Genomic DNA, 14,709 nt, shown 5'->3' on the forward strand with positions numbered 1-14,709 from the left:
GCAGATTTTAGATGATTGCCTTCCCCAACACACCTCAATCAAATGGCTGAATTCCCTCAGAATTTTCTCTTTTTTTTTCCCTGTCAAGTTTATTTTTATACCATGACTGGCATATTTGATTAGAGAGCACTTAAGAAATTGAATAATATCGCAGAAACAAACTTTGACCCACAGAATCTTTAGAACTACTGCAATTATGTATTTTTTAGGTCAAGTGGTAGTTCTTGTAGAAAAGGAGACACTCAACTTGTTGCCCCCAACCTCTACTATTGAAGATTGTCAAAACACAATTTCTTGAAACTTCCCGGTTGGCAGTGGCTAAAGGTAGCGTTCATAAATAGGGACACTTCATCTTAGCAGGGTCAGCAAAACGGATTTAATATTCTGGAGAGTGAAACGTATCTATAGAGACAACCAACGATTTTCTTCTGAAATTGAAAAAAAAAAAGACTGCAACAGAGACAAGGAACAGCAGCACTAATTGGTCCAGTGGTATCTAGTCTTCCCCTTTCCGCACACATTTACCGAACAGACAGGCAACACAATCTCACCCTATTGCTTTCTAAAGTAATTATGCGTTTCATATAACATGACTCTTGTTTATTATAGACACATTTGGCTAAGATTTCCACATGAAGCCAGAGTTTAATCTTATATACTATGAAATTTGATATTTTCAGCAGAACAATCATGTGTTTCAATGGGCAAAGAGGATCGTCTCAGACTCTCACTATGCACCAGGGGCCTTTGAGAAAGCTAAAGGTGACATTAGCAAGCCAGAAATGCAGTCCATATGTGGTACAGATCTGATGCCGGAGCAGATATCCGCATGCCTAAGGAAGTTTCGCTGGGTCCCAGTAATTGACAATCTGTCAGCTAGCCAAGAAACAAACTGTGTCCTTGGAAGCTATCAAGGACTTCCTCCGAGAACAGTGACAGTCATGATACTCTCACTGATACTGCCCGCTGCCCTGCAGTTTAAACAAAGACAAGGAAAGTGGAAGCAAGTTGAAAAGGAGTAGGGAGCAAACGGGGAAAGGCAGACTGAAGGACAGAAGACTGGTACAACAAAAGTAAATCAGGAAAATCTCTACTTTAACCGTTATGAGACGTGCTAGACAAAACATCTGTTTAAATATTAATAGGGTTACATGTTACATCGATAAGTTATTGAGATTTTGAATTTTTGAGTAAAATTGGGACTTGCTGTTTTTAGTACTTCAATCCTCCAAGAAAGAGGTGTCAAAAATAACCTGTCATCTGTTTCATGCCGAGTTAAAAATCTTCACAATTAGAGGGGGAAAAAAAACCTTTAGAAATATCTTAAGAAAAGCACTTGTATAGCTTATGCTTTTTTTTTTTTTTAACTGAAGGAAATAAATTTAATTTATTGATAGCGGGAGTTGTCTCCATTTTCTTCTAGTGTCATATTTTTAAAGTTGCACACTTAGTTCCCCACAAACCTTACACACTTGTTCTGGTATAAAACAAAGCTATATACGTGTTTGATACATTTGCGTACCAAACTGACAGGGGTGTATCAGATATTTTTGGTACAAATGTGTAACATTACATCACTGCTAAACACACAATCCTAGATCCTTACAGAGTGCATTAAACTTTCCCATTGTTTTACTGGCCAGTCTAACAGGTGTAAAAAAAAAATATATATATATATATATATATATAATTATTTAGAAAATAAAGATTTAAGTGTTATGTTGCAGAATCCTGAAAATGGACCCGTTTCAATAAATCATTAAAGGCCTTAATCAATGAAATTAGTCCTTATAATAAATGCAAGTAAAGTTCTCACCAGAATTTTGTCGGTGCATTTACAATGTTCCTTATTTGTAAGATGCCATCTGTGACACATTTGTAACCCCTAACAAAAACAAAACTTTTTGTCCGACATAATTTCTCCACAAATTGTCTTTGAGTAAAAATGTAAAAAAATAAAAAGAAACATAAATGCAGCAAGAGCTCATCTCTGGAGGGCAACTTGTCACCTGGATGACAGGCCGCCGTCTGCCATTTGTTCTCGTTCTCCATCTTAATAAAATTTGGGAATACAAAGCCGTCCCACAGGTTCCAGTGACGTCTGTGTTTCTGTATAATGTGTGCCACGTCAACTGAACATGGAAAAGAGAGGGTAGCAGATAGAACAATGGACAGAAAGAGATGGAGAAGGATGCCGCTGGATAACATCCAGACTATATGTAAACAAGCAGAAGAGATAATGCAGAAAATAAGAGCAGTGGAGGGTCAGATATTGATCTTTGGCTTTTTATATTTAACATTTTTCTGACTTCTATGTTCTAGATCAGAGTCAGAAATATGGGTCAAGAAATGCATACCTTACAAAATCCTTTTCCCCTCCCTCAAAATATTTATTTTCAGACTGGGCAAGATCAGTAAAACTTAAAACTACTTTATGACAGTCCATACGGATTTGAAGCAAACTAGTCTCAAACATTAGTATAAAACGATCTCATAGGAGAAACATTTCCTCTTGACATGAAGAAATTCACACATTGGATATTTCTTAATTTCTAAAAATATATGCAACTGGATCCAGGTAAATACATAAAAAAATAAGAAAAATCAACAGAAACAAAAACAAGTCTTCTGGAATAATGTTTTTTTTTTTTTTTGGACAGACAGGAGTAAGATGTAAGTGGACACAAGAACAGAGGAGATGTGGCCTAAACCAAATACACCATTCTGGGAAAAGAACCTGGAGGTGAAAGTGTCATGGTTTAAGTGCTGCTTTGATGCATTAAGACCCGGCACAGCACTTGGACAACCCATTTGTGGTGGGAAACTGAGTGTGTATTTTAAGAGTCCAGTTAAAATAAACTTGGTAGGAGTCAATTCAAAATCAAAGGGATTGTTTTTGCAAAGTGCAGGGATTTATTGGGACAGTGATAACAGGGTGCATCACTTGTGCACAGAAGGATATTTGTATTGTTTGTGGTGCACTATGTTTTACGTATTGTGTGCAATTTGGTAAACTAATTTGTTAATCTAATAAATCCTAGGCTGGTAGGATTAAGTAAGTGTAACCTTTCCCTTATTCCTTTGAGCATGGAAGTTGTACAATAAAATATCAAGTTATGCTCCATGGATAACTGAGAATTAAAGCTACTTCCAGTTTTAGTCATATTTACATGTGAATGGAAAAAAAACAAAAAGGCACACCAATACAACAGTGGTTTTCTGGCCTCCCTCTTGAGTACGTCTCTCTAGAAGAGCAACAGAAAATCCTCAGATTATTTCTGAGTTCTCAGTGATTAAAGCACAATACCTTGAACTTGGCGGCGGTCTTTTAACTCGTTGCCCTGCTTGTCATTCTCTCTGCTGTAACGGAGTAAAGTGTCCCTCACATTTCCCATGACCATCAATAAAAGAAGCATTCCTGCACACAGCATTTTTTTTTTCCTGAGTGCTCTGCTTTTTTGTGTGGCTGCATCCAGACAAGAAAAAGAATAAAAAAATAAAAAAATAAAAAATGCTGAGCTTTTCGAAAAGAACTGCCGCCGCCACTTTTCAGGCAACCAATAGCACGAGCAGAACTTTATCATCCCGGTGACAGCTGCACATGATTGGTGGAGAAGCTTGTGCCGCCTGTGTCTCCATATACTGAGATGTAAAATATATCTGGCATGAATTGTCAAGGAAAAAAATAAATAAATAAAAAAAATCTGTCAAAGCACATAAGCCAGACAATAGATGCTGCGTGTGTGCTTTTCATCTCCAAAAGCATTGCAGGCTTGTTTGTTTTTAGTTTTTGAAGATAAGAGGCTTGATGCCTTCAAGCTCCCCTGACAGCACTTTTATGACAGAGAAGAAAGAAAAAAATATATATCCTTACCACATTATCTGCATTATGTGATACATTACTAATCATTATCCTGTCTCTTTTACTTAGCGGTTTTATGTATACAAGAAGACCATCTTTCTTTTCCAGTTACTTTTTTGCAACAGTATGGTTTTAAAATCAGAAAAATACCAACCATAATCCCAACTAAAAAATGATGAAGCAAGCTTTTTTGAGACTTCCTGCCCTTTTTTTTGTTTGTTTGTTTCCTCAAGGCTGTTCATGGTTTTTAAATCTGTACTTTACTCCTTCAAGTTTATCCCAGTGTCTGGAAGCTTCTTGTTAATAATTATGAAGTCACTTAGACAACCATTTCTTATAGGTATGTTTCAAAATAGGAAAGGTGAGAGAAGAGGCCATTCAAAAAGGCAGAGAAGTTGTAATCTACAAGTCAAAAATTAAGATTTTTTTCTCTCTCTCCTAAACTCACCCACAGTTATAATTAGGACTAGATTTAAAAAAAAGTTTAAGAGAACTGGAGCTGCAACAAAAATCCCACCACAAGCTTGCAGACAGCGGTGAGGTAAGTGAGGGAACATTTGCCCAACCAATAAGAGAACTGCATCAGAAAGCTTTTTTAAAGACATTCCCACAGGACAGAAAGCAGAAACAATTTTCATTCATTTGCGATTTATTTGCTTGCTCATCCTTTAAGCTAAACATTTTTGAATCATGTTCCCTGGAAAAAAGTTTGCTAGAATGCACTTGTATGTACTGTAATTAAAATGTATATACATGGACAGTTTCACTCCTTTCAATCGCGGGGTGCAAGGAAACCAACAAGGTTTTGCGTATAACATGATCTTCTCTCCAACTCAAGCAGCTCGACTATCAGTGACTCTCAGCAGTCAGCCATCAGGTTCCTTGGGCTGTAATTGGACATGATAACTTGATTAGCATGCACTGAAGCTGCTGTACTCTCCTTAGCTTTCCTTCTGCTCTCCTCACACACACACACGGGCAAACAAAAACACAGACTAGTTCCTTTCTCCGGTATGTTCCACGCTCCGAGTCTCCCACAGATCGCCCTTCACTCATCGTTTGACTGTCTGATCCGACGAGGTAAGACGTTTTTCCCTCCTCATTCTTTCCAGCAGCCCCACAGGATGAACCTGGCCTTGGGCTGTTTTCAACTGCACGCCTGTCTGGTAGTAATTACCGAAACTACGCCTGAAGGGGGAGCTGTGTTAACCCATGCGAGACCACACTTCTGTCATATCACACTGGAGAGCATCACAAAGGTCATCAATACAAGTGTTTTCTGAATTGTCTTCAACTGTTTTCTTGAAGCTTGCAGAGACAGCAAGACTGAAAATAGTTTTATGCCACATCACAGAAGTTTATATGAACCTTTATATGCAGTTTAGAAGGTCTTGAGTTTTCGGGAAAAAAAACATTTTTTTTTTTAGTTTTCAAATTTAAATGTATTTAAGCTACTCTATTAGGTTTGATCCTCCCATATTGAAAGCTGTTTAATCAAAAATCTTGAGTGGTAAACAGGAAGTAGTTCAATGCTCAAAACTATTAGCCTTCGACTGAAGGGCTTTACAGGTGATGTTAAGTCATTTTGTGTTGACATGATACATTTTGTGAAATACAACAAAGCATGTAAACAAGAAAGCAAAATATCCTTTATAAAGCACAGGAAAAAATTATACCAAAGTGCATACATAGTCATATTCATATCCTTGCTACTTGCTTTTAATCCTAAACACTTGAGATAAAGATTGTTGAAAGTAAAATATTGAAGTCTCTGCCTTTCCCATTGATTCCAAGCTGAAAGTCTGCACTAGTTGTGGTCAGTCAACAGGTCGAGTCGGCACAAAATCTGTCGAGTGTGAGAGGAGGTGAAGACTGGAGTCTGCAAATGTGTGAGGGGAACAGACCAGAGCTGACCTCAGTCACAGTCAAACAACATTTTTAAGGCTGATCTGGGTGCAGCTGGGTAGTTGGAACTGATCGTCGACCGAGCTGTAAGTGTGTGTCGTCGACAGCCAATAAAAGAGACTGCGGCATGGTGGCATCATCTGCAAGCCTACTTAGTTGTTTTCAACTTTATTAGCAATTACATAATAATATGAGTCTAAATGAAATTGGGTATTATACAAACTAACACTATGCAGTGATAGCTAATTCTAAGAATATATTCAAGCACCATCAGGTGTGTTGGCTCCTTCAAAGTGTTGCCCTCATGAGATTTTAATGCACTCAGTTTTCTTTAGTTGGTCTAAAAGAAATAAAACCAGTCTGATCCCTCACCAGGTTCAGTTAAGTGTGTGATGCACATTAATTCAGTTGTGAAACAAAACAGTCTTTTAGTGTGAACATCTGCTCCTTTTAAAATCTGTGCAATGTGTCTCTAACTGGAGTCAGTTCAAGAGTTTGAAGCACAAGTGAAAGTCATGCCTCAAGCCTTTAGAGAGAATATCTAAAACAACATTTGAGTTTTTAATCTGGAAGCAAAGATGTTGTGAAACTTGGTGAGGAGGAGAAACGCTATTAATATTTATACTTCAATTCTTACACGGCATTGACTGGTTGAGAGGCAGCGTTTCCATGATTTTCACTTTTATTCTGGAAGTATAACTTGCTCCAGAGCAGTTTAGGTTTCCCAAATAAGTTAGAGACAGGCAAGATATGAATTAAGTCTTGAACTGAACCTTAATTTGCTTTGCATTTATTCTGCTTCATTGTACAGTGGTCCCCATCACATGAGGATTTCTCCATGTTACCCTTTTGTTCAAATCCTCATTCTGTTTCATCTCATTTCCTCCAACACAAACTTTATTTAAAATGTTATCTTGCCACTATGGAGACTGAAATGCAGTTGCAGTGGTTTGGATGTCTGTCAGAGAAGTGCACTCAAGGTAAACAAGCTGCAGCAATTACTCTGGGAAAGACTGATGGTTGTCTCAAGTGCTTTCCACTTACAACCACAAAACTGTAGGATGATGGACCCCAAGTTGTTTGGAAATAACCCTAACATTGTACCTGGAGTGATAAGCAGCAGAAGCTGTTCTCCTTGGAAATGCAAACACACATTTTAACGGTCCAGATTAGCCTGTGATTTCTTTTACCATTACAGTGCCTCTTAAATATGCTAATAATGTGCATTTGATGAGAAGCACACGCCTGCCACTTCATCTCTCAATATTATCAAGAAAGATTTATGTTACAATAAATTCTTTGTAGTTTCCTCATTTTGGCTCTGATTTGGTCAAACAAATAATGATATCATATTACTTGGTGTGCTGCCTTTATTGCAGCAGACATAACGGCGCAATGTACAATCTAAGATTAAACACTTTTTTTTAATTTAAGTGACAAACTAATTTCCATTTAAATGAAACGCAGTGATCAGAAATGTCTCTTTTTTACAGAAAATGAGTAATCAATATAGTACCAAGACCGTCTTTAAGATGAAACTTAAGCTACTTAAAAGCCACAGAAACACACACATAGCATGTTATTTCCAACTATTTTTGTGCCATAAACTCACCTTTCTACATCAGTCGAGACAAGCTAAAACAACACCTCTCATTGAGCCGTATACAAGAGGCTTTGCTATCCGCAGCGTCTTGCAAAACTATCCACGCTCACTGGACCTCTTCGCATTCTGTCAAGCTGCAAAGCTATAGGGTACTCTATAGAAATTTTCTTCAAAGATCAAGCACAGGTAGTGAGTAATAGGTCACTGTAGAAAGAAAACCATTACAAGTCAATTTCTCCCAAATTCAGACACTACAAACATATGGACGAAGGCGAGACCACAATCCAGCATTTTGGCCTTAAAACGTTAAAAACATGACAAGACCTTTAAATAAACACAGTATACACGGTGGCGTAAGCTTTAAAAGTTAATGGGAAGATTGATGGAACTATGTACAAGGCAATCCTGGGGGAAAATCTGTTAAAAGCTGCAAAAGATCCAAGACTGGGGCAGAGATTCTTCCTTCAGCAGGGCAATAACCCCAAAGCTATAGAGCTACAGCTGATTGATAGATTAAAGCATATTCAGTTGAGGGAATACAAAGACCAGACCTAAATCCAAATTAGAATCTGTGGGGAAAAAAAAAAAAAAATAGATGTTCACAGACACTTCCCTGTTCACAAAAAATGTACTACTAATAAATAAAATGCATTACAGTTTGTGATCGCACAAGTTTCCAAAGAGAGACGATAACTACAAAATGTGACAGTAGATTCACAATCAGCAAAGGTTGAGTGAGCAAATGAAAAGACTTGTTTTAGTTCAACTCCATCTCTCATCCAGGTATATTCACGTGTAAAACACTCCCATCTGTTTTAACCAGGACCAGATAAATTATGGTACAGTGTTACCTCATCATAAGCAATTGTGTCTCATTTACATTAATGATCAGAGCTGACAAGGGGGCATGTAGAGCAATATTGTATTGCAAAGTATGTCATTCTGAATTTGTCTTCTTGTGTTTTCTGCAATGATGGATTTCTAAGCAAATAAAAAAAAATCCCTCTCCTTTAAATATCTACATTTATTCCTAAACTGTCTTGCTGCATTTCTTGGTATTTATGATGTTCAAGTAATTTCTGAACTGGATTTTATTTTAGAGGCATCAGAGAAAAAAGTGAGTTCATTACAAACTGTATGACTGTCAGGATGCTCTTGTGAAAGAGATCTTTGATCACAAAGACTTTTTCTTTTAATCCCGTTTAAATAAAGGGTGAAGAAGAACAAAACCATGCTTTTATCTGTTTTTTGATCTTAAACTTTGAAAGTCATGGATGACTTCATTAAATTTCACTATTGCTCAATAATCTCTGTTGGTTCATCACAGAAAATCACAATAAAATCCATTAAAGTTTGAATATTTTCAAAGAAACTGAACAGCAGTAATAGCACAGTTTTTTTAAAATATTTTTATAAACATTTTTGTTAGAGTCAGAATCGTGACAAAAGGAAGATGAACTCAATATTAGGTGGGCGATTAAGATACGTTTGACTTGTACGTGTTTCTTATGCGTTTCCTCCTGGACGTCTTCAGATCACTGAAGGCACATTAAAAGAACATGACTGCAGAACAAGTTCAGAAAGAGCTTTTCCACATGAATGGCTGCCGTGTTCACTAAAAGAAAACCAATACAAAGAGGCAAGCTCATTACAGGGTTCTATAAGGAGCAACACAAGTGACTGAAAAAAAAATGAGTGCAGAGTCGATACTAATTTTCCAAGTTCTGGTATTAGAACATAATCACTAAAATCCACTTTCTGACTGATATAAGTAACAAAAGAACAGCATATAATAAGATAGTTAATCAGCCCAACACTGTATTCAATCCATCAACCCCCCACTGTTCACCAGCAGCAACTTTACATTGCTTCTGAACTTAAAGGGCAGATCACATCAGGGAGCAACATGAGGACCGGTTTAACACCGTGTGTGACAAAGGTAAAGACCACTTTATTTCCGCCTTCTCCCATCCTGTATATATATATATATATATATATATATATATATATATATATATATATATATATATATATATATATATATATATATATATATATATATATATATATATATATATATATATATATATATATATATATATATATATATATATATATATATATATATATATATATACCGTGTTTCCCCGAAAGTAAGACAGTGTCTTACTTTCTTTTTATCCCCAAAAGCCCCACTATGTCTTACTTTCGGGGTATGTCTTATATTGGAAAAAAATTGTCGAATTTTTTGTTTTAACCATAAAACGCGGAAGTGGGCAGGAGGCGGCGCTCATTAAGATCAGAGGGAGGTGGCAGACGCGGCGACGTATGGAGAGGGGGACGGTGCGGACGTGGGCAGGAGGCGGCGCGCAGCTAGACGGGAGGCTTATATTAGCCAACCCCCCTGAAACCCCCGATACGTCTTACAATCGGGGAAACACGGTATATATATAAATGTAAATGTTGCAGAAATGCTCATTAACGAACAAGAATTGCCAATTTGTGATCCAGACTTGTACATTGTTAAAGAACCATAGAAAAGCAGACAGTTTACCTTTTTTTTATTTCACTACTCCTATATAAACAACTTTCAAAAACAGTCATTCTAGACACATACGCCACAGAACAGCAACAGTCACACGGCACTGAAACTGTGTTCAAACTGAATATCAATTTACATAAACGTGTTGCAATGACTTGGTGTGCAATTACTCTGGTTATTATGAAAGGCTGCTTGAGTCTCGGAACAAATTCAGTCAGTGTTGACTCAGCTTGCTATCTTTGCAAAGCAACCATTTCATTAGTGAGGCAAAATAAATAAATAAATAAATAAATAATTAAATTCTCTGGCAAATCATAAGCTGCATCTCATCTAAGTGAGTAAATGAACCTTCACTCACTGGTTAATACTGCAGCTATGTGTCAAGTATAAGAGGTCTGTGTCTCAGAGAAGAGAGAGAAATGGACCAAAGAAATTGATTTGATGTAAAAAATAAAACAAATAAATAAATAAATAAATACTAAAAAGTGTTGTGTGGGTAAACACTCGAGAGGCAACATTTTAAAGAAAGAAAGAAAAGCACACGAGTGTTGTAATTTCTAAGCTGTGAAGTATGCAACACCTTAATACAAAATTAATTAGCAGTAAGTTGAACAGATAGAACAAGACCAACACAAGGCACCAAAAGCATTAAGTAACAAAGTGGGACATGTTTACAAGAATAACCAAGAACTCCGTTTCACAATCACAAAAAAAAAAAAAAAAAAAAATACTGAGTAATAATTTATTAAAACTTCTACAGAAAGAGCCAAAAAAAGCAAATGTGGTATAAAACACCCAATACAGCAGTGTTTTAGCTCATTTTTATGCTCATTAATAAACTAAATGTGCAACCCAAGTTGTCTGATTTTTGCAGGAAGTGGTTTAAAGAAAAAAAAAAAAAAGATAATGGTTTTATTATTATTGAAAAACATTTTTTTTTACAAATTTTATATGAAGTTAATCATTTTCTATCTTAGTCTAGAACAGGATCTCCAACTCCAGTTCTGGAGAGCTACTATCCTGCAATGTTCAGACGCATTGCTGCTCCAACACGCCTGAATCAAACGGCCCTCCTCAGCATGTTGCCAAGCAGAGACCTGGTGACAAGTCATGTATTTGATTCAGGGACGGATCTAAGAACCTTAGTGTAGTAGCTCCATATGTAGCCTTCATCTATGCTTAGCAATGTGAACATAACGTTTAGATTAGAGTTATTTAATTAACGGTGCTACTTATTTATTATAGTGGGGTTGGGGAGTTGTTTACGTATTTATATTTTGCAAGATGTAAGTGCACTGGTGTCACTTTTACCTCGTATGCACTTTATTTGGAAATCTGCCACTACCACTGAGTGTTGTACTCCAAACACAATTTCGTTGCCTTTTTTGACAATGACAATAAACTTTGAATCTTGGCAAAAGTGACTCCTTGTTTCAGAGAGCTTTGCGCATTCAGATGCCCATTAAACAACAGATGTACCCAAATCTGGTTTTGAAAAGCACAAATGTTAAAATACATTCATAAGAAAAATTGCTGGCAAAACTGTGGCCCACAAATTACTGCATCCATGTTTAGAACTACATGGTATTTTCTCAATGTCTACCACATTTTCAGACAAACCTTTTTTGTCTTAAACAGCCCCCACTTTTCATCATTACCTCTGCTGCACTGAGTCCCAACATCTGATGAGAGAACATTCTAAGGAGAACACCGTTCTCCCCTGGATTCTTCCAGTTAAGAAATGTTTCTCCATAGCTGAATGCGCGATAATGGATTTTCTTTGGGACAACAATAGAATGGGCCGAGGTTTTTCAAGCGCAACAGCGGGACAGCGACTATATCATTTTCTCATGAGAAGAGCAAAAGACCCAGGAGACTTTTCAAACGTCCTCCCTTTGCTTCACCTCGGCTGTCGGTTCCCCCTGGAAATCTGGCCACTACAAAGCGGCTTTTAAAATAAACAACAGAGGCTTGATCCATATCGTTGTTGGTCTGACTGAAAAGTCTGTTTGGAAAGTTAAAAACGGACTGTAACACACACAGAGGCACAATTGCGAGGTTCCACCTTTGTGCTTTGCTTTAATCATCTCGAATTGTCAGATAAAGGAGAGCTAATTTAGCAGCGCTCAAAACGAACACAAACATGAGAAAGCAACGGAGCAGGGGGAGACGGGTGAAAGAGCAACACTGAGCGAGAAAAAAACAAACAAGCAGAGCACACACAGAGCCCTATCATTGTGCAGTTTAGCCTCATCAACTGCTCCAGACTCCAGATTTACTGTCCTCACTGTTGGGTGGACTCCATATTAGGGAAGAGTCTCTGTCCAGAGTGCTGAAATAAATTAAAAAAGAAAAAAAAAAGCCTTCCTACTGCTCTTGAGATTCATTTTAATGCACACCATGTTCGTCTTTGTCTTTGTGTGTTCTGTTGAACAGAAATGAGACATCGCCATATTGGGGGGAAAAAAAAAAGTTAGATTAACATAAAGATAATATGCGCAGGTCAGCGCTCTATTTGCATGTCCAAGTGATTCCTGTAATGCAGCCCATTAACTGATATGAGGCCAGCAAATGATCCAGCAGGCAAAGGTGGTCTAAGCCTCTGATGGTTTGCTTAGATGTCACCCAGGTAACTCCTTATGAGAACTGATCTCATGGCTGACTAATCAAAGTCAGCACTCGGAGGCAACCCCGCTTTGAACCAAGTAGCTCTAGGAGCAGCAACCACACCTGCACACGTTTTGCTTCATTAACAAATTAAAGAAAGAAACCAAGGAGAGTAGCACGCGTTTATATTCAGACCCCTTTACTGACATAAAATGCAGACCACGCAGCTGCCCTTACGTTTGTGAAATGTCACCTAATCAGTAAATAGAGTTCATGTGTGTGATTTAACCTCGGCATCAATCCAGCTGCTCTGCGAAGGATTTCTAGAGAAAATTAATGAATAATCAGCAGACCGATGAACACATCTGACAGGACATCCACAAATTTCACCTTGGGGTCAGAATGGTGAGAAGAAAGCCATTATTGAAAAAAAAAAAAAAGATTTCTTCTTGCATTTTATGCAGGGCACGCAGCATGCGAAAGGAGGCGCTCCGGTCAGATAAGACTTAAATGTTCACTGGGGTTAGAGGTGGGGTGGAGTTGCCTATGTGCAAGGCCTAATGTGTGGTGGAAAAAGAGCACGTCAAACAAATAGACTGCAGAGTTTCACTTCCCAGTAAGAAAATGTTGCTAGTTCTATGAGAGATTGTTTTAGATCAAAGTATGTGTTCAGTGCAGACCTAAAAAAACACATAAAATATCTTGCTTAATTAACAATCATTTTCAGATGAAGTGGTGGAGACGTACTCAAAAAAACTAACAGCTGTAACTACAGCAAAAATAACGCTTGTACGTATATCAATGCACAACTTCTGGTTTTTTATTTAATATAAACCTGCAACTTTTTTTCCCCCATAATTGTGTTGACTCCACAAAATAAAATGAAAATAAAATACACTGAACTACGTCATAACATGACAAATGGTGGGAAAGTTCAAAGGACATGATACTTTTGCAAGGCAGTGTACATGACAGGAGCCCTAGTTTTAGGTGCTGCACCAAGATCATCAGTGGCCACCATCTGGGCGCCCATCTTTAAAAAAACTTTCTGGACCGCCCCTGGCTTCTGAAATACATGACACTGTAACAGGGGGTAAAATTATGGAGATGTAGATGCAAACACAGCCGGCAGTGTTCTTTAACTGGCTGCCGGTGCGCAGTGGGACGTCTTGCACGTCGAGGTGCGGGAGAAGGATACCCGGTTCCTTATTCCACAGCAGCTCTTATCAAGTGACATTACACGATATCTGTGTTCAGGAGCGGCATAATATTAAATGTTTGGTGCAAAGCAGCCCTAAAACGTGACGGGCAATAAACTTCAGAGTTGGTGCACTCACCTCAAAGAGTGGTCCGATTTTATTCCTCTCCAGATAAGACTGAATTCTTGACTGTTGCGGGGACGCCATGAAGAAACTGTTGTCGCCTCCCGCTCAGGAGCTTTTAGCAGAATGAAATCAGGAGGGGAGCCGGTGGAGTCATTCGTCCTTCAGGGGAGCCGTCTCGGCGTCTGAAACTGAGGTTGTGAAAATTGAACTGTCCTCCCGGTTGGGATAAGGTAAGTTCAGACGGGATTTGCGTTAAAAAAGGCGGCGCTGACACCGGGCGAGCATCGTGGAGAGGCGAGGAAAGTCAGCCCCGGGACCTTCCCCTGCGTGTCGCCTCGCTGACTCTCTCTTTGTCGGTGGCTCCTCTGAGGAAGCCAGCGGCTCCGTAGCTCTGTGACAGATTACAAATCTTCCGCTCACTGGCTGCTGGAGTTGCCGCCGCCACTCCCATTTCGTTATCCGCCTCTCTTAATAGTACCTGCTTCGGTTTTGCCAATAAACGCATTGTTGCTATACGAAACAACCACCCATATTAGATTATTACAGGATGGTTTGGATTGTTTTTAATCAGGGGATATATGGAGAGGTTGTAAAGAGTCATCATCTTACCCCCACCATCCTATCTCAGTTAACTTTTTTGTTGTTGTTGAAAATACATTCAAAACTAGAATCAGGAAGTCCATCTTTTTCATGAACCCCCTCTCTACCACACCTGAATCAAATGGATGGATAAATAACAGGCCTTCATAAATATGTTGACAAGGGAATTTAGCCATCAGGTGTGTTGGACAAGAGATGCACCCAAAGGTAGCAGGACAGTAGCACTTGGACATTGGTCTAAATGAAGAAAAGGTCACTGTAGCGC

The 14,709-nt window shown here is 38.3% G+C and overlaps 1 protein-coding gene across 2 annotated transcripts in view; it reads right to left on the minus strand.

Annotated features, from left to right (window-relative positions):
* cunh8orf34 (chromosome unknown C8orf34 homolog) overlaps nucleotides 1-14,326 on the minus strand; it is a 79,638-nt gene extending 65,312 nt beyond the window's left edge. For both annotated transcript variants that reach the window (XM_088001342.1, XM_088001341.1), the window contains exon 1: nucleotides 13,857-14,326. In XM_088001342.1, coding sequence (XP_087857468.1) covers nucleotides 13,857-13,925 — 69 coding nt within the window. In that variant the 5' untranslated portion in view covers nucleotides 13,926-14,326. The remainder of the gene's footprint in view (nucleotides 1-13,856) is intronic.
* Between the last annotated feature and the right edge of the window lie 383 nt (nucleotides 14,327-14,709).

This window comes from Poecilia mexicana, unplaced genomic scaffold, assembly GCF_051168715.1.
Source record: "Poecilia mexicana isolate PSO_F unplaced genomic scaffold, ASM5116871v1 scaffold_20, whole genome shotgun sequence".
Lineage (NCBI taxonomy): Eukaryota > Metazoa > Chordata > Actinopteri > Cyprinodontiformes > Poeciliidae > Poecilia > Poecilia mexicana.